The 20,672-nt window shown below is 37.2% G+C and overlaps 1 protein-coding gene across 2 annotated transcripts in view; it reads right to left on the reverse strand.

Moving 5' to 3' along the window:
- Positions 1 to 10,619, reverse strand: part of LOC126202957 (protein transport protein Sec24A) — a 159,820-nt gene extending 149,201 nt beyond the window's left edge. The window contains exons 1-3 of one of the 2 annotated variants that reach the window (XM_049937077.1): positions 10,510 to 10,619; positions 9,952 to 10,033; positions 9,700 to 9,855 (exon numbers count right to left, since the gene is read on the reverse strand). In XM_049937077.1, the coding sequence (XP_049793034.1) occupies positions 9,700 to 9,855; positions 9,952 to 9,997 (202 nt within the window). In that variant the 5' untranslated portion in view covers positions 9,998 to 10,033; positions 10,510 to 10,619. Of the gene's footprint in view, positions 1 to 9,699; positions 9,874 to 9,951; positions 10,034 to 10,509 lie in introns of both variants that reach the window. The other variant, XM_049937076.1, reaches the window with a different exon arrangement.
- Positions 10,620 to 20,672: the final 10,053 nt, after the last annotated feature.

Consider the following 20,672-nt stretch of genomic DNA (forward strand, 5'->3'; position numbering starts at 1 on the left):
ACCCAAGTACTGGCAGGCCTAAAAATAGTTATCATCAACCAGCAAAAATGTGTAAAACAAACATATTTGCAGATAATCATGCATGGAACATAGCAGCCGAATTTCAGTCTAGATGCAATCACAAAATAACTAGCATAGTGAAACCATATGCAAAATTTCAAGCAGTGACTTCCATGAACCATGATATGAAAACAGCAACAACAAATAATGACTTTTTCATGTTCTTAGCGGGACCAAATGATGTAGCAAGAAATAAAATGACCTAGTGATCTCTCTCAAAAGAATGCAACATGAGCAGAGAAGCTCAAACGTATCATCTTCTCTGTTTTACATCGACATGACTTGCCAATCTGGTTGTGTGTAAATAAAAAAGTGCGAAGTGCAAATAGACAGACCCTAAATATATGCACGAAATTCAAAAATGCAACATTTGTCAACATAAGCTGCGTAGGAAGAAGATTCCACACATCCCATGGCTTACATCTCAATGGACTAGGGAAGGACTTAGTTATAACAGGGATCCAAGAAGTAGTAAACGGCAAATTGAATATACCAAGTTGTGCTACAGAGGCCATCCCTCTCAAGGGCAAAAATAATGAATTCTTGGGAGAATTAATGACGATATGCCAGGTCAGTGAAACAATAATTTTGCATTATGTACAGGGATTAGGAAACAAAATACATGCTTCTGAATCATTTATCACAAGACTATCTCCACATGTAGTAATAGTTACAGAAGATCAGAAAACAGTGAACACTGTTCAATGTTGCAAATTAGAAGGCTACAACCTAGGTACGTTCTGCTGTAGAACACACAATAAAGGTGGTGGTGTTGCACTGTACTCAAGAAAATGTAAGTTCATAACCACCACAGAAAAAGTGCTATGGGGGAACAATTTCTGTGTTGACAAAGATTTCAAAACTGCAATTCTTAAACTCTCATTTTGCACTGTTCCTTTCTATGTCATAGGTACATATAGATCCCCCTGTGCAAATTTTGATGCTTTTCTGAAATCACTTGGCGGAGTTTTAAGTAAATTAATGTCAGATTGTAAAAGTGTAAATCTTGTCATACTGGGAGATCTGAATACCAACACTTTACATGATGGTCAGGAAAGCAAATGGCATAATCCGTATCACTTCAGGCAGGGGGTTAGCTTCATGGTCTTGGATATTATTGGATTTAGCATATGTTAAAATTCAGGAGTAAATAAGAAACATGTATTTTTTGTTTTCTCCAAAAAAATTCCTGCCCCGAGATACAGGCTTCCAAAGATGACACTGAACACCATTTTGAAGATGCAAATTTCAGAAAATTTTTTAAAGTACTGTATCTCTTTAACAGTTCTAGGTATTTTGTTAGAGGTTTTTTATTTCAAAGATAATTGCTTTATGATTACAATGGTATCCTCCGTTTGGACATACCTGTCAAAGTTTACTGTCGCCTTTTGAATTTATTTATTTTTATAATTTACGGATTTGTTTTTTCAACTGCCGATCCAGAAAAGTTAGATTTTTCTGTTGGTTAGTACCATGTAGTACTATATTCTCTGTAAAGGAGAGCTTCCACTTATTAAGTTGGACAAGTTTTATTTTTAAATTAATTTTAACATTCAAGGGTAATGTATGTCTTCACTGAAGTTGTTTCTTGGTAATTTCTTTGTTACTTCTAATCTCTTTGTTACTTCTATTGTCTTTCTTGCAGTTATTTCTTTTCACTTTCATTGTTGCAGATATTTCTTACAATTTGTTGTAGTTTCTTGTCAGTTTCTTTGTTGTGATTGTTCATTGCAGGTTTCTGTATTGTAGTTGCTCAGTGCTAATTTGTTTACTGAAGAAGTTTCTAAGAAATCTGAGACTATCTAGAGAGTTTTGTGTTTTTGTGAGGAATTTGCCAGTTGACAAAGTTGCAGTGTGTTTTGTGAAAAGGACTGTCTGAAATGACGTCTGATTGGGGTCATATTTGCATATCCATAAAAGAGTGATAAATGGAAAAAAAACTAACTTTGTTCAGGTTGGGAATAAGAGTTCTCATTTGAAGACTCTGTTTCAAAATGAAGAAGTTTCCAGTGACGACTTTTTGTGTTCTAAATGTTTTGAAAGAATAACAACAATGATAGTATCTGACCAAGGTGAAGCCTCCCATGGTGCAGATAATGCAGACTTTGCATCAATAGAGGAAGAATTAAATACCCTGAATCAGTCAACTACAGAGATAGGTGCTAGTCCTGTTAAGAAACCGTGGTCAGTGAAGTTGAGTCCTACGCTCTATGCACCAAGAAAGTGCAGAAAAAATTACTAAAGCTACGGGTGAATACACTGCAGCAAAACTCACCACACTTTTCAAAGTAGAAATTCCATCTTCAGAGGAAAATGAACCAAAGCACTCTTGCACCTCTTGGCATGAGTTTTTCACAAATATCAATTCAGCTATTGAATACTGTGCATCCTACAGTGAAAAGGTGCAAGTTTTAACTATTTTTCAAGAGAGATTTTCCAAAGAAAACAATTTCGAACCATGTTCCATTAATACTGAAGAACATGGTAGACAAATCAAGAAATGTGAGGTCTGTAAAAGGAGACTTTGGAAGACCAGATCCCTATTATGGTCATCCTGTAGAAGGAGCTCAAGTTTAAATAGTGCAGTCATTGTATCTGGAAGATTAATGGGACTGCTCTCAACAGAGTGCCAACAAAAATGAAAATATAACAGTAACAGTTAAAGGACAAAAAGCTGTGAAAGTGAGGAGGTACAAATGGCTCTGAGCACTATGGGACTTAACAGTGATGAGGTACACGACTCGCCGTATTAAAGAAACTTTTGCAATTTATAAGAGCAACAATACAACTTCACATATTGGAAGATCAAAATTTTATGCTCTACGACCTAAGTGGGTAGTTCCACACCCACCTAGAGGTGGTCCGTTTATGTGCGGACTGCACGAATTTTGAAGTTTGTGCAGCAACTTTGAAGAACTTGCTGGAGCACATAACATGAACCCTCGGTTGGGCGTGTGAAGTCATTAGTAGTCTGTGATGTAAAGCGAGAGACTTGTTCGTTTCAAGAATGTGGTGACTGCCCTGGAAAAGGAGGACCATCTTTACAGACACTTGGCCTGGAAGACATAGCAGATAACTCTGCAGAAATTACACATGCAACATGGGAGGAAAATATACTAATTAAGAATACTGTTGCATTTGACAGTTTCATTGATGAACTTGGTAAATGGTCAGTGAAAGCAGTGACACACCAGCATCTGAAGAAATTGCAACAACACGTTTCAGAAGTGAAATCGTGTGTACAGGCTAAATAACTATGTTCAGTGCTTCACTGTGATTTTGCTGAGAACTGGTCTGTAATTCTCCCACAAGAAGTATCATTGGAGTAATGACCAGGTTTCAATTTTTACAGGAGTGACATTTTCAATACAAGACCACAAGTGTTGCAGTTATAAGTGATGACACAGGACATGATTCAACACATGCTTTGCTAGCAATGCGTGAAATTCTTCAACTGCAAACGGGAGTAGAGAAGATCATCATTATTTCTGATGGTACTCCTAGTCATTTTAAAAATTGTTAACAACTTTTTGAATTGAGTAAGTCACTTGTGCCAAACGACTGGGTATACAGTCCTACTGGTCACGCAAACGGGCCTTGTGATGGTGTAGGTCTGCTGAAGCACCATGCCAATCTTTCCAGGCCAAATACAGCTGTGATTCAGAATGCTGAGGATTTTACAAGAGTCGTGAAATCTTACACATCCACAGCCCTCATTCTTTTGTCCATAGAGGAAATTGAAGAATTCTGTGAGCAGGAAAAAGAAGAATAGTCCAAACAAACTACTCCTGTGAAAGGAATTCAGAAGACACATTTTTGGACTCAAAAGTGATGGATGAACTCATATTGCACACATTTTAACGAGCAAGAAAGAAGAAATTTCGTTTCTTTGGCCAAGTCCTCAGAAACAGCAGGATAATATTCAGATTCACAACCTGGGAAGGGGGATGTTTGTGGCATGTGTACGACTGTGACTGGCGGATTGCAGAGATTATAGACACCAGTTACGAATTAAACGAAATTGTAGTGAACTTTACGTTACCACATGGACCAGCTGCTAGATATAGGTTTCCAGCTGAAGGACAGCAACAACGCCATCAGTGCTCACTTCCTGTTCACAATGTTTTGAAGATTGTAAGTGCTCCGGTTCCTACTGGTTCAACAGGAAGGCATATCTCTATATTAAAGGAAGATAATGAAGCAGTGAAACACTTAGTTCATTGACTGGTTAATTTCAGTACAAAACAAAATGCGCAGAAGTTGTATAAATTGAAACCTTTAAGTCTTTGGACCTTTCACATACATTTTGGAACCATTTAAAATGCTTGAAAAACGAGTCTCTTATTCATCTTTCAAAACTAAGATTATTCTAAATAAGGCTAGGTATTGATTTTTATGAGCCTGTTATGTGATAATGTGGTAATAAAACAGGTTTTATGTATGGCAAAAATTCCAATTGTTTATAAAACCTGTTGAACTGAAAAGTGGAAGCTCTCCTTTTCATGGAATGTAGAACTATATGGTACTAATCAACAGATAAAAAATATCAAAATTTTATCGATTGGCATTTCTGGAAAAAAAAAAAACAAAAAAAATCCATGAATTACAAAAAAATTGCTGTAGTACAAGAACTCTGACAGATAAGTCCAAATCATAAAGCAATTATCTTCCAAATAATAATAATAATAATAAAACGTCTAGAACTGTTATAGAGACAACATTTTAAAATGTTTTCAAAATTTGCACCTTCAAAATTGTATGTGCAGTGTCATCTTCAGAGGGCTGTTGAGCAGAAACATTTTGGTAGAAAACAAAAAAAAAAATGTATGTTCCTTACTTTGTCCTTCATTCTAACATACGCTAAATTCAACAACATCCAAGACTATGAAGGTAAGATTCTCTTCCTAGCCTGCTTGAACTGATGTGGGCTATGTATCCTTTTTTATGGGGCTAAAGATCTTCTTGGACTAGTATCGCTAACACACATAGTAGTTCAAATGATCATATTATCACAAATTATGGCCACATCATCTCAACAGACTTCAATTGTCACCTCTCAAACCATTTAGGCCAAACACTAGTGCTAAAATGTAATATTAAATTCAAACCAACAAAAATATATGAGCACAGGTGAATACTATTTGCAAACAACACTGCAACACTAAGACATTGTGTATGCAAACTGGGGGCCTAGAAATGATGAAGAGGCTTCATCCCGCCTTGGCCCTCAGTGGTTCACAACCCCAAAACAGGCAACAGCAGTCCACCCACCCTGCCACCATCGCACACCGAACCCAGGGTTATTGTGTGGTTCAGCCCCCAGCTGACAACCCCCCTCCCCCTCCCCCGGCAATGTCTCATACCAGATGAATGTAAAACCAAATGTTTGCATGGTAGAGTAATTATGGTGTACGTGCATGTGGTGACAGAGTTTGTGCAGCAATCACCGACATAGTGTAACTGAGAGACAGAAGAAGGGGAACCAGCCTGCATTCGCCGAGGCAGATTGAAAACCACCTTAAAAACCATCCGCGGACTGGCTGGCACCGGATCACGACATTATCCACTGAGCGTATTTGAGCCGGGGACCAGCATGCCTTCTCACTCAGGAAACAGCACGTTAGACCGTGCAGCTAGCCTGGCGGGCACACTAAGACATAGTTTAAGCCAGGAATTATGGGAATCAGTTATTACTAACATTGGGGTCAACAATAAATGGAACATGTTCACAGAAATTCTGACTGAGCACTTAAATAGAGCCATGCCATTTAAAAAAAGTGAGTAGGCTATCCACAAAAAATCAACCTTTAAAATCAAAACCTGTGCCATTACATTTTAAAACAAAACATCTGAAAGAAAAAATGGAAAACATGTATAGCTTACACAGACTGACTAACTCAGAGTTACATAAAGAACTCTACAAGCAGTACAAATATAAGTAGAACAAAGAAGGCAGGAGATAATATTTCAAAGCCCTACCATTCAGTTTTAAATAGAATCAGAAGCAATGAAACAGAAACTAAAATTGTACATTATTAATTAACTGTGAATAATGATATCTCTGATCCCCTTATAGTTAGGAATATTTTTAATAATTATATCATACATACTGTCAAAAATAACGTATCTATGAAACATGACATACAGCACACATCTGAGTCCAGTTATAAACAGAACTGCAGTACACTACTCGCAATAAGCACACACGACATTCTGCACGTTATTGATAGCCTCCGAAACAAAAAAATCAGCAGGATTAGATGAACTTTCTCCATATCTATTGAAGAAATGCAAATACGAACTGATGAAACCACTAATTCATCTAATAAAATGTGTTCTCAAGGACACTGTGTTCCCCGACAAGTTGAAACTAGCTGTAGTTAAACCAAGACACAAAAAGGGGGAAATTAAACACATACAGAACTACAGACCAATTGTCCTAATCTCAACTTTCAACAAACTGATATAGAAAATAATATTAAAAAAATCCTGGAACATTAAGACAATGCTGACATATTAGATGATTTCCAGCATGGTTTCAGAAGAGATCGAAGTACTGCGTCAGCAGCAGTACAATTTGTCCATCATGTACTTGAAATGATAAATGAAAAATCCCAAGCAACAGGAGTATTCCTGGACCTCTCAACGGCTTTCGATGGAGTACATCATGACGTTCTCCTATCAAAAACTGAGAAAAAATTGGAAAACTCATGCAATTGCTAGAAACGTATTTAAAGGGTAGACAGCAGTGCACGACAATTATATCCTCTGATGGAGAAATATTGGAGAGGAGAAGGTCAAGTATAAGAAATATACACTTTGGTGTCCCTCAGGGTTCCATTTATGCCCATTCCTATTCATATGCTATGTAAATGATTCCCCAAGATCTCTTAACAATAAGTAATTGATCACTATGTATGCAGATGATACAAATGGTGTCTGCTGTGCAGACAGTTAGCCCACACTAGTTGAAGAGATACATAACTTTATTGAAAAGGCAAGAGCTCACTTTGAAAGAGAAAACCTAAAAGTGAACATAGAAAAAGCTAATATTATTCATTTTAAACCATATGGTCCAAACAGACAAAATACTGATTGGTGAAATTCTACCAAAAATCTGTACAGACTGTAAATTCTTGGGTTTATGCATTGATGATCAACTTTCATGGAGGCAGCAAGATGATTATGCCTGTAAAAAAAAAATGACACCCGGTCTATATGATTTAAGAAGATTATCCCCAATCTTAGTTCCGAATCCCTAAGGATTGCATATTATGGATTAGTGTATCATTTCTTGTCTAATGGAATAGTACTGTGGCGTAGAACATGCCAAATTAATATGAAAAGAGTTTTCATATTTCAGAAGTGAGGCTTGAGGATCATAGCAAATGGAAAACCAGGAACGTCTTGCAAAACCCTATTCATTAGACACAATATTCTCATAGTTTATGCCATGATTATACTAGAAACTATAATGCTAGTGAGAGAAGACACTAAGATCACAAAAAGACACATGGATATTCACAACTATGAAACAAGACATAGGAAAGACTTTCATATGGTTAACACGAGATTAACTTTAACAGCGAAAAGCACTTATGTCAAAGCAGCTGTTCTTAATAACTTATCACCAAACGAAGTTAAGATATTGACAGGGGATACTTTTAAAAAGCAATTCAAGCAATGACTTATCCAAAAATGCTCTTATAACTTGAATTTATCATGAATTATAATGTAATAAGAAAAATGAAAACTAAAAAATTGTAACTGTAAAAATTTTACGTAGGGCCTAGTTGAAAATGCACATGCATGTAAAATTACACGCTATGAGCAACTAATTGAAAGTGAAAAGGAAAATCCTGTTTGTCAGAATCCATGCTGTTTTTTAGTTTTTTAAACACATCATATTTGAATTTCAGTTAAAAGAACTGGTCTATTATTTGAGCCATAAGAATTTAAGTTGATTTTCTTTATTACCAGGAGTCTAGACAGTTAACTATTTTTTCCCATAAAGATAAATTTTTTCTGGTATGTGGAAAAATATTGGTGTTTTGTGGAAAATTAGCTAAGCTCTGTTTCTTTACCAAAGTAAGGCAATCCAAAATGGAAGCTTCTGACACAATGTAAGCTTTTCAAAAACTTTGCCAAATATCCTTCAAAAACTATGTGAAATATATGGAAGAAATTTTTTATTGCCATTACAAAGGTAACAAGTAAAAAATATTTCATGAAAACTTGAGGCAGTGGGCATCGGACCCACATGCACTCATTAGGAATGACCCATTTTTCCATCAAAATAAAGTCTTTTGATTTATCTGTGTAGCCATTCAGAAAAAAAACATTAGCTAATATTTTCATTTTATTAGAAAGCCTACAACCTTGGGAATTATTTAAGACCAAAACTAGATCACCAGCAGCTTGGAGAACTGTGACATGAATGTTTTTCAACATTCTTGTAATTCTTCTAGAAATTTGAAAGTGACCTATGTTAATATGTTTTTGTAATTTTCTTTGTAACCTTATGGTTTAAATAGATGTGTTTCTGTTAACAATGTGGCTCTCTTAACTTTTGAAAAAAAAAAAAATCCAAATCAAAAGCTTAATATGTGCCCGAGTAATGAGAGTTTCTATAAATAAGTAAAACTTTGCATGGACATTCTCGCACAGCGAAATTACCGGATCATCACTATCCTGAAAAATCAATAGTTAAAAAAATAGTTTTAGTCTGAGACCAAAAAGGAAGTTCCAGAAGTTCTTAGGTTAGAAGTGTATGCAAACAAATGAAATTTCATGTAAATCTGAGATGGTGGGTGACATGACCTGGGTGATTTGACATGGAATGATCCAAAACTGAAATTAGTAGCTGTGTCTCCAACTTACTTGATTACCTAGGTGCAAACTACTGAAAATTTCTACTAATAATTTCATAGGTAATGATAATCAATACAAATACATTTAAATATTAGGCTAGCAACAGTTCATAATTACCTATTTGGTATAACTGCAGCAAACATTTAAGTATATGTGAGGTATTAGTGGCAACTTTTCTTCTAAAGTCATAGTCTTTTTGCTAGCTTATGTAAGCACAAATAGTTGACGGGCTTGAGTAGTTTACTGATATGAATCACTGGGAACAGAATTTGTTTAAAACAGTTGTCTTTTTATTAGTATATAGCTTTACTAATTACACATCTGTGTACGTTCACCTTCGTGTTAGGATCTACAGAACACAGAAATTTAATAAAAATGAACAAACAAAATCTGTGCATTCCGAGTTGGTTCCTTCCATTCCGTTTGATAAATCTCCTCCGACCTTGGGTTCTCGGCAACTTTCCCATGACTCTGCCCATTCTCTGAACCTCACAATTCATTTTCCTTCATCCCTCTTTCTTGCACTGGCTTTGAAACACAGTATATGCACATAACCACGTCAATCACACTCTATTGCAGTAAACTAAGAACTGTGATGATGCATACTGTACATAATTAAAATGTCAGAGGTACGAAGAAATAGAATAAAAAAATCAGGCTGATGAAGTTACTCTTTTGATTTCTAGCTCTGTAACAGTCGCGAAAACACCCCAACAAAAACAACTAAGCAGAACATAATATGTAATATCTAGTATAGTAATAACATACCAGGGTTTTGAGGCGTTTGTGTTCCATTAGCTGCAAATGGATTACTTGAACTTTGAGGCCGCTGCCCATTCACTGGTGGTCTCTGCTGTTTCGCAGAATACGAAATTGGTGGCTTTGTCCATTGAGGAGGTTGACCATTTGGTATTAGCGTAGGTACTGGTGAAGCACCAAGTCCTGTAATTACTGTTTACATTACTCAAAAATACACGCCCTAAAGTGAAGCGACGAGAACGTTACGAGACAAACACTGACCTGGAATGACAGGTGTAGTATCCGTATACCCTGTTTGTTGAGACATTGTTATTTTGCTACTTGAACTTGTTCAACTGCAGTACTGAAAAGGGAATTACATAAGCTGATACTACAATAGCTTTAAAGCCAATAATTACACTACTACACAGCGCATGAAACACACTTAGCTCAAAGATTACACAGTGAAATTGTGTTTAACTCTGATAAACAACAATAATCCTCCTGTAAGTAGCAGAAACGCTAAATCACTATATACGAAACACTACATTACCAATGAAAAAAATAACCTTGAATAAGTATGTCATGTCATGAAACTAAATCACATTATTAGGAACAACAGCAAGCAATCCTACGCAACGAATAATGTGTTATCTTGTGTTTTCTGCTACAGTAATACACAGCAGCAAGACTACAATTCCTACACTGACAGACGAAACGAAAGCTACCACGATCTGCAATCTCATCAAACCGGCCAACTCCTACAACATGCGGATTAAATGTAAGAATAGGACCGACTTCTATCGAAATGGATACACAACGGGCAGAAAATATACACACCGACCACCTCTGCAATCACAATTTTAATCCTAACGCCAATTTGAAAGTCATGTTTTATCACATAGCTTCACATATGATCTTGACTTGTTATCAACGGAAGTAACTACACGTCACAAATTACGTGGCAGCACTACCAGAATGCATTTCGGCACGATATCTTTGATCGAGGGTAGCATTTGTTTCTGAAAGATGACAGGAATGCATGAGTGTGTCCGGAAGTTTGACAAGTGTACAATATTGTTCTTGTCGTGAAGTAGTTCCAATTCAGTAGTCTACGTAAACGTGGCAGACTAGAAATTTTCAAAGTAGTGTGTAGTAATCTAACTCCGTGTACGAGAAGAAGTAGGCCGTGCACTACTTCTGGTTGACCCATAAAGTACGATTTGATATTCCTACCTCATTCTATTTGGTCGGGAGTTCAGTCATAAACTTCCATCAAGGTTTTACGTTCGTTTTTTGATTCTGTCATTTAATTCCATGTTGCGGAAATCATATTCACAATAAAAGCTAAGAAATGGATCGCCTGTTGAATAAAAAGATTGCAGACACAATTATGGTATAAATTATTATTATTATTATGATGTGCGATTGGACCCATACGGATCACGCAAAGCTTTTCCGATTCAATTTTTTAATTCTCCAAACTTCTCTCATTCTTTCCCCATGAATTCTCTTTCTTTCCTCTTTCCATTTTGTCCCCTGTCTCTTGCAAACTTCATTCTCCGGTTGTACTTTCCAACTATTGATTTTTTGCCTGTATACATTTCTGTTTATAACTTCTGAAGAATTTATTTGTGCATTTGCTAGATCTGTTTTGGTTTCTTGTATCCAGGGTATGGTTTTCAATTTTTCAATGTATATTAAAATTTTGTGGGAGAGTCTGGGTGTTGGGAGTCTGTGGATATGACCCTAAAATTTTAGTCTTCTTTTCCGGATGTCTGCGGCGAGGTTAGATAATTTTTCTGTAGTTTTCCGAGACTGTAACCTGTATCCATCTTCAGTTCTTTTTGGGCCAAGAATCTTTCTGATAATTTTGCGTTCCTCTTTCAGGATGCCTTCCAGGTCGCCTTTTCTATGGAGTGTGAGTGTTTCGCTGGCATATAGTGCTTCGGGCTTGATTACTGTATTGTAGTGTCGTATTTTTGAGTGAATGGAGAGACACTTTTTATTGTAGATGTTGTGGGTTTTCCAGTATGCTCTTTTCAGTTTTTGCAGTCGAACTTTTTGTGCAGTTTTCTCTCCCCCTGTGGGTTCTAGGACCTCGCCTAAGTATTTAAAGAATGGAACTCTCTCAATTTGTCCATATTTTGTAGTCAGTTTTTGAGTTTCAAATTTTGAGCAGATGAATTTGGTTTTTTGGAAGGAAATTTGTAGCCCAACTTTTTCGGCGCATTCTTTGAGAATGTCTATCTGTTTAATTGCTGTGGTCTCATTTTCTGCTAGAATGGCCACGTCATCTGCAAATGCCAAGCATGAAATTTTAATACCATCTTTAGATCTTCCTAGTTGTATAGGCTTCCAGTAATTTTGATTCTTCAGTTCTTTTTCCCATTCTCGGATGACTTTGTCTAAGACAAGGTTGAAGAGGAGTGGAGACAAGCCGTCACCTTGTCTGACGCCGGTTTTGATCAGGAAGGGCTCTGATATTTCACCCAGGAATTTTATCTTAGAAGTTGTGTTTGTGAGCGTTTCTTTGATAAGGTTTAGGGTTTTCGGATCGAGTCCTAGCTCCTCAAGGATAATAAAGAGAGATTGCCTATCGATTGAATCATAAGCCTTTGCGAAATCAACAAAGGAACAAATGATCGGACTGTTTCTGACTGCTTTGTATTTTAGTGTTGTCTTCAAATTGAAAATTTGTTCTGCACAGGATCGGTGAGGGCGAAAGCCAGCTTGGTATTCACCAATACTGTGTTCGAGTTGTTCTTGTGTTCGTTGGAGAAGACAAGCTGAGAGGATTTTATAAGTGACTTGGAGAAGGGAGATTCCTCGATAGTTGTTTATATCTGCCATGTCTCCCTTTTTATGCAGTGGATGAATTAGGGCGCATTTCCAATCTTCTGGTAGTTTTTCTGTCTGCCAAATGTCTGTGATGATTTGAGGGAGTTCTTTGAGGGAATTTGGTCCAAGATTTTTAAGTAGTTCTGCAGTGATATTATCTTCTCCGGATGCCTTGTTGTTTTTCAGTCTATGAATATGTCTTTGGATCTCCTCTAGTGTAGGTGGTGGGGATTCTGGATTTGTGTAGACAGCAGTTTCTTGAGGGAATCTTGAAGAAGGTTCAGGGCAATTGAGGAGTCCGGAAAAGTATCTTGCCAGCTCCTCACAATTTTCCCGATTTGTGAGCGCTAGTTTTCCATCTGGTTTTCTGAAACATAGATTTCGTGAGCCGTATCCATTGATTCTCCCAGCAAAGGTCTTATAGAAGTCTCGTACATTATAGTTACGGAAATTTTCTTCAATAGACTCACACTGTTCCTTGAGGTACTTCCTCTTGACCTGATTGTTTTTGCCACTTGTCTTCTGGTGTTGTGGAAGTGATCTAGATTTTCTGGGGTTTTTTACTGTTATACTTCAGAAAGGCTTTCTTTCTTTCTTCCAGCGCTTTTTCACATCCAGAGTCCCACCAGGGGTGTTTTGTGTTCTTTTTCAATGGGCTCAGTTCTTTTGCCTTCTTTGTAATTTTTGTTCGAAATTTTTCCCAGGAGTCAGCTGGTTCCTTTTCCCACTCCTCCTTCAGATTGGTTTCTTTGATTGTTCGTGTGTCAAATTTCATCATGTGTGTTTTCTTCGGATAGAATTTTTTTTGGGGTGAATTTCACTTTAATGCATGTTAAGTAGTGGTCTGAGTCAATGTTCGCCCCTCTGCGGACTTGGACATCATGGATCTCTTTCTGTACGAAATAGGAGATGGCAATGTGGTCAATCTGATATTCGCCGATCTCTTGTATGGGGGACCTCCAGGTCTTTTGTTTTCTAGGTTTTTTTCTCAAAGATGTAGACATTATTTTTAGATTATTTTGTTGGCATAGTTCAATAAATCTCAGTCCGTTTCTGTTGGTGAATCTGTGTGCTGGATATTTTCCTACAGTTTTTTGGTGTTCTTTCTCTCTGCCAATTTGTGCATTGAAATCTCCCATTAAGATTTTGATATCATCCCAGGGAATTTTGGCCATGACATCTTCAAGTTTAGTCCAGAATTTTTCAGTTTGTAGTTGGCGTTTTTTGTTGTCTGTTTGTGGGTGCATGAACATTTATCAATGTTTATTTCTTGTTGGCGCACTGGATACGCATGGTCATGAGGCGATTATTTATGGAAGAGACCTCTCTAATTGAGCCTAATATATTTCTGTGCACCGCAAATGCCATGCCCAGGAGTGGCGTACCATTGGCAATTCGTTTGTCAGTCTTGCTCTTGAAGATGCGATAGTTTCCATAGTCTATTGTATTTTCATCCGTGAATCTAGTTTCTTGTAACGCTAAGATCTTAATTTTTTGTTGGTCTAGCTCTGTTACTAAGTTGTGTAATTTTCCAAGTTGAATTAGGGTCTGAATGTTAAAGGTACCAATGTACATGGGAACCTTGGGACGAAGTTTGCTTGAGAACTCTGATCGTGATGGCCCGGGTTCCCCAGAATCCGAAAACCCAGTTGTCGTCTGTCAACGAGTGGATTGGTTACCACCTGGGGTAATTCTGTCATTACTCTCACGAATCATGATAGCTTGTAAGTTTTGGTCCAGTGTTTCCACTGGGTGTTTAGAACCAGGGATTGTCAGTTCCTGGAGCATATAATACAGCCGCACCTACTAGATCGACAGACGCTGACCTCGCTGCCGCTCAACTCGAGTACAGACGCATTGAGGATTTGGAATGTGAGATTTTTTTCAAGGTTTTCTCCTATAGATCCGCCGTGTTCTGCGTTAACAGGGTCACCTCGTGTAGGATGTGGCTCTTCACCACGCACGGACGGTCTTGGACGTAGCTTCCTCAGAGGCAAAGGTCGTGCATACCTCCTCAGCTCATCCCTGGGGTGGTGAGGACCAGTACTGAGTCAACCCCAAGCAAAGGTGCTACCTCTACCAACCACCTTGACCCCAATTATGGTATAAACATATACATAGGCCTCAATACATAGCACTAATAGAGTTAATTGAAACATGAGGTTGTCGGATCAAGGAACAGTAAACATAAAAACACTGCTGAAGGCTAAAGAGTTGTGAGTAGTCGTTCCAACACTTGGTTATTATGCCTCAGCCCATTTTATGTACAACTCTTGACTCGGACGTGCAGGAAGGGTAATAAAGATTCTGTTGTATTTGCTGAATTGGGTGATATGGATGTTCATGTTTAGATACAACAGTAAAGTGTTTGAAACCTTTCTCTTGCTGTGCATTGTGAAGCCTTTCATTGATTTTTGTAACCAAATTTTTATAAATTGAATTTTAAACAAATGTACAGACTTTCAAAATTAGGCCCTCAAGATTTAATTCAGTTCTTTTCCTATTGGAAGGTTAATTCTGCATGTTGCCTGTTGTAATTACCCCAGATCATAAGACTTTTGTGGCTGCTGGAAGACTGTATTTATTTATCATTATTTGTCCCATGGATAAAATCAGTACCATAGCTTCTACAATTGATATGGGATAAGTGAAAACAAAAATACATATTACATGAGATAAGTCAGTATAAAAGCACATATTAAACATATATAACACAAATATCAAACAAAATTTTCACAAAGTTTTTTTAAAGGCCCTTTATGAACAGCAGACAGGAACATCATAATATTGGTATTTTACATATATAGCACGCTTTCTAACAGCTACAACTTCATGTAGTTCATTATCTTGTTTTCCTGTGTGCCGCACGATTGGGTTAGAAGACGTGTATGCTGAAACAGTAACATTTTCATTTCATTTACTTTTACTTTTATTTCTATAGATAGCATAAGCAGTACATGAAAATGTCTTATACGATGACTGTTTTGGTATACTTTTGTTTGTTAGGGCAGGTCAGAGTCAAAAAAATTCCTGGATCATGGAATAACAGTATTTTATTTAGAGAGATTTTACATTCATTTTAAATTTATTTATGCTGTGTCGACTACTGTGGAATTCAGCACTGACACAGACAAAGGAGGAGAGTGGGAATCCAAAATGATCTGTACATTAAACTTAAATTATTGCAATACTTCATTTCTGAAAAGGAAATAAATGTAACTTCTCTTTATGAAGTGGCTCCTGTGCCTCCTGCTTGCAAGTACTTTAGCTACTATTACTGCTGACAGACTGCAGACTAAGTATCATCTTCCTATCACTCCATACAGATGCTCTTAACGGAAATGGAGCTACCAGCAATGGGTGGCTGGTTAAATCATCATTGATGGGGGCGCTGAACGTGGCGCGCGAGTTGGTGCCTTCTTGCTGCTGTTTCACGGCACTGCTTTAGTTGGTGTGCAGTCTATGCTTTAGGATTCCACAATTTATTTCCTGAATTTTGTTTATTGATGCTGGAAGGTGATTGCATAATTTTATTACCATACATTTAACACCACTGCTTTACATGTTTGTTGTGTGGGGAATTAGTCTTAAATAAGCTTTATGATCGTGTCATGATGGTGACAATCCATACTTCTGTCAAGTTTGTTAATGCTTGTCCTAGCGGAACGTAATATTGCTAGTATGTATTGACACGAAAGTTTGAATAAAATTGTTCTGGTTATTTTCTTTTGAAGTTAAAATAATTCAACTGACTCAGAATTTTGACCCAAAAACAATTCCCTTACTGGGGCAGTGTGGAGAAAAGAGCTACATTATTATCAGTGTACTCGTGTTTGTAACATTCCTAATTGATTTGACCATAAAATATACTTTGCTGAATTTTGTGCTAGTTGAATCAATGTGCTTTTTCCAAGTGCGTGTGTGCCAGTTATGAAAAACCCAAGAATTTAGTTTCATTGCCAGATTCAACATTATTGTTGTCCACTGACATTGTTGGTACCAGTTGCCGCTCAAGGTTCTGTCTTGGGTCCATTGCTTTTTCTAGTGTACATTAATGACACCTTGTCTGTTACATTGCCAGATGCTAAGTTTGTTCTGTTCATTCTGTTAGCAGATGATACAAACATTCCAATAAATAGCAAGTCAAGTTCAGATTTAGAAATGGTTGCAAATAAAAGTTTCATTGACATTAGTAAATGGTGTAAACATGATCACTGTCATTCAAGAAGACCCACTATATGCAGTTCAGATTCTGTAAGAGATTTCTGTCCAGCATGTGTATAATATCTGAAGACATGCAGATAAGAGTTTGACAGCGTTAAATTTCTGGGATTACAACTCGATAATAAATTCAGTTGGGAAGGGCAAACCAAAGAATTGCTGAAGTGCCTAAACAATTCCGTATTTGCAATGTGAGTGATGTCAGACGTAAGGGAGGGGGGGGGGGGGACACAACCCAACCCAACCTTGCGTACTTTGCTTAGTTTCATTCTATTACGTCATATGGGATCATATTTTGAGATAACCTGTCAAAGTGAGCAAGAGCATGTAACAAGACTCCCCCGTGTAAATTCAAGAACATCACGTAAAAGCTTGTTCAAGAAACTCGGTATTCTAACCACTGCTCCTCAATATTTTATTCCTTAATGAAATTTTTTGCAAATTATATGTCTCTATTTCCATCCAATAGCTCATACATAGTATCAATACTAGGAATAAGACAAAGTCACTAACCTTGGTCCTAAATGGGGTCCAATATTCAGGAACTCACATTTTCAATAAATTGCTAGTAACTATTAAAAACTTGTCTATTAAACACTTGGCTTCAGATAAAGCTCAGTTTAAATAGAGCTTGAAAGACTTTTTGGTAACCAACACCTCGTACTATGTAGACCTACTCTACAGGGAAGTACGATATGTGGCCAATAGTCAGATAGATGAAAAAGCTGGAAACTGAACTCAGTACATGACAATGAACCCAGGGAGCAAAATGTCACTATGAGAATATTAGAAATTGAGTGGATGTCAGCGGGAAGGTGGGGGGGGGGGGGGGGGGGCAGAAAAGGGGGAAGGAAAAGGGGAGGGCAATCTCAGGCATACAGGAGTTTGTGATCCAGGGGTTGGCTGATATAACAACGGTATTGATGGTAGCAGGAGAGAGTATAAACTAAACACCATTTTTGGAACAGAGCAAAAAACTGACTAAACTGAAAATGGACTTGTTCATTCAATGCTTTATCCAGATCCTTTATTTTGCTCTTAAAATTCTCAAGTTCTTCCAAATTTTCCAACAGACACTATTTGATGTGTGATGCAAAACCTTAAGTGTAGTACCAACCCAATGACCTTCATTTTTTAAATGCTGTCCAAATGTGGTCCTATTAGAAGGACCTACATGTTCTTTAAAACAAGCGACAAAATTTCTGCCTGTTTGACCAATATAATGGTTCAGGACTGGCATTGCAACTTACATACACTGCATGAATTACATTTGCCACCTCCATTACCCACTCCCTTGTTGCCAAGCTTGTGTGTCAACTTATAGCCTTAGTTGGCCACTTGTACGGAACCCTACCCTAAAATCTTTTCGGGAAGGAGCAGGCCAATGTTTTGGAGGTTGGTCTCTTATATTTCAACATTAGGTTCTTTTTTTATAACATCTGTCCTTAGTGGATTCATCCGCTTGTGCTTCCTGTACAAACCGGATACCAGAAATTGGTTATAGCCATTAGCCACAGCAACCTACTTCAAAATTTTTAACCCTTTATTAATTACATCCTCATTTAGAAGCAAACTCAACAGATGTGCTACCATAGTACAAAATCAGGCTATCTTGTGTCTGATGGGATGATTGGAATCGTTGCATATTATGGCATCAGATTGCGTAGACTTTTGAAAAACTGAGAAGCCAATGCTCTCATCATTTCTTGCAATAAGTAAATCCAGAAAACCCAATTTCCAATCCACTTCAACTTCCAACGTGTACTTCATCTTCGGATGGTGCTCATTGAATAAATTAAAAATGGATACCACCTTGTCGTAAGTGCCCTTCATAATCACGAAATCATCATCAACATATCTTTTATAAAAAAAAACAATTTCATCACAGAGATCCTGATTCAGTTAAAAATTCTAGTCTCCAAATTATTAATAAAAATGTCAACCAATGAGCCTGAGAGGCAGTTGCCCATAGCGAGGCCATCTGGCTGTTGGTAGACCATATTATGAAAACCAAAGTAATTATATGATAGACTGAACCGGAGGAGATAGAGAAACTCAATTAGCTCCTCACTACTCATAGTAACATTATGCAAAATGTTATTCTTTATAAGGGAAAGGGTTTCTTTGATTGGGGTATTTTTGTACAAATTCAGAATATCAAAAGAAGCCATTACCATATCATCTGTCATTTTAAGTTTGTGGCATTCAGCCGTGAAAACTGCAGTATTTGGTACACTATAATTACTGGAGAATTTATACACTCCTTTCAGTTTCTGGAAAAGAAACTTGTCAAGTGGGCTAAGTGGAGTACCTCTGCTGTTAATTGTAGCATGTACACTTTTTCAGGTTTATGTAACTTACTCTGCGAGTTAAGAACAGGCAAATTTGGATTCATACATATCAGACTCCCATTTTTTCCCTTGGTGTCATCAAGAACTGCAAATCATCAGTTTTCTTTTTTAGAGCTACATTCACATTGTTGGATCCTATCAATTATTGCATATCGTTATTTGTCAAAAAATCCAGGACTTTATCCTGTTACATTACCCCTGATAAGATGACGTATTTCCTTTGTTGGTTTTTATTGTTAACATCTTCTCTGTATTTAATTTACAATTGATGCCAGCCAAAACCTGTTACTCACTATCCCTGGCCTTATTGCCCTTAGCAGTGAGACACTCCTTAGCTAGCCTGTGTTTGACGGCAACTAACATCTCCTCAAGGCAATCCAATTTTCCTTATGTGCATGCTACCTTAACTTCAGAAATCAAATTTGCAACATCGCTCTCAGACATAGGTAGCCGAAGTGAACAACCTGACCCCTTGCTAAAAAGTAAGAATTGTAATATCCAATACATGCTACCAATCTCAAATACAAAAGGAAGGTCTTTGTTAAGTTTGTCTTTTGAACCATGGGCTATCCTAATCTCACTCCTAACCCACACATGGTTTCCGCCTTCCTTTACACCATCACTGCACTTCCTAACTTGTTGACAATCACCCTTGCATACTTCAGAACATTACCATTCTGGAGACATCTTTGATTTAACCGTATCTTCGCACATGCCTTTGCCAATTTCAACCTTCTGTACACATACACATATGCATCTCTTAATTCCTGATATGGCACATATTTAAGAACCTCCAGCATGCTAGAGTAGCTGTCAGCACCTTCTGTTAATCAGAACAATGAAAAAACAGTTCAGAGTTGCAAATTTTACTTTTTTATTCACTTGATAGCTAGTTTTGTGCCAAGACCTATTTTCAAATCATTTTATAGGGCAGAAAACCAAATTTACACTGATGTACAAAACAGGTATTAGCAAATTTTTTTCAAGAGTATGCCAGAAACACAGAAAATATCATTCCAAGACTTATGTAACATAGTCAAAAATGGTATTTCCGAGGATCTGAAAACCATGTCAAAAACGTGCAACGAACAGTTACAGTGCATACAGATAACAGGCAGTTTACTCCTTCCACTGCCTTAAGGAAACCTCGGGAAAGATGGTTATAGGGAACCTTTTTTGTGTGTTAAAATGTTCTCAATCCACTAAGAATACAATAGATAATACAATAACCATACACGCCAACAATAAATTAATACTTTTAAAACCTTTACCAAAAACTAAATTCATTGAACAGCAAAACACAGCAATGCCACATGCTGTGTGTATTACAAAGTTGTATGTCATGTTGGCACATAAAAATCATTTAATGAGAACAACAGTGTTAGCATTAAAAGAAACCAAACCAATAGGAAATTAAAAATGTTCATCACTTCTGACCCTCTACAAGCATAAAAACTTCACCATAACAATTTTTACAAATTATGTGAAGATCAAACAACTTTTTCTAACATTTCTAAGATGTCCCAGGTAAAAGACATCATACCACAAAGTTGTCTTTTACAAAGCACCAAAATTGTATGTGCCATCCTG

Source organism: Schistocerca nitens, chromosome 9 (genome assembly GCF_023898315.1).
Source record: "Schistocerca nitens isolate TAMUIC-IGC-003100 chromosome 9, iqSchNite1.1, whole genome shotgun sequence".
Classification (NCBI taxonomy): Eukaryota; Metazoa; Arthropoda; class Insecta; order Orthoptera; family Acrididae; genus Schistocerca; species Schistocerca nitens.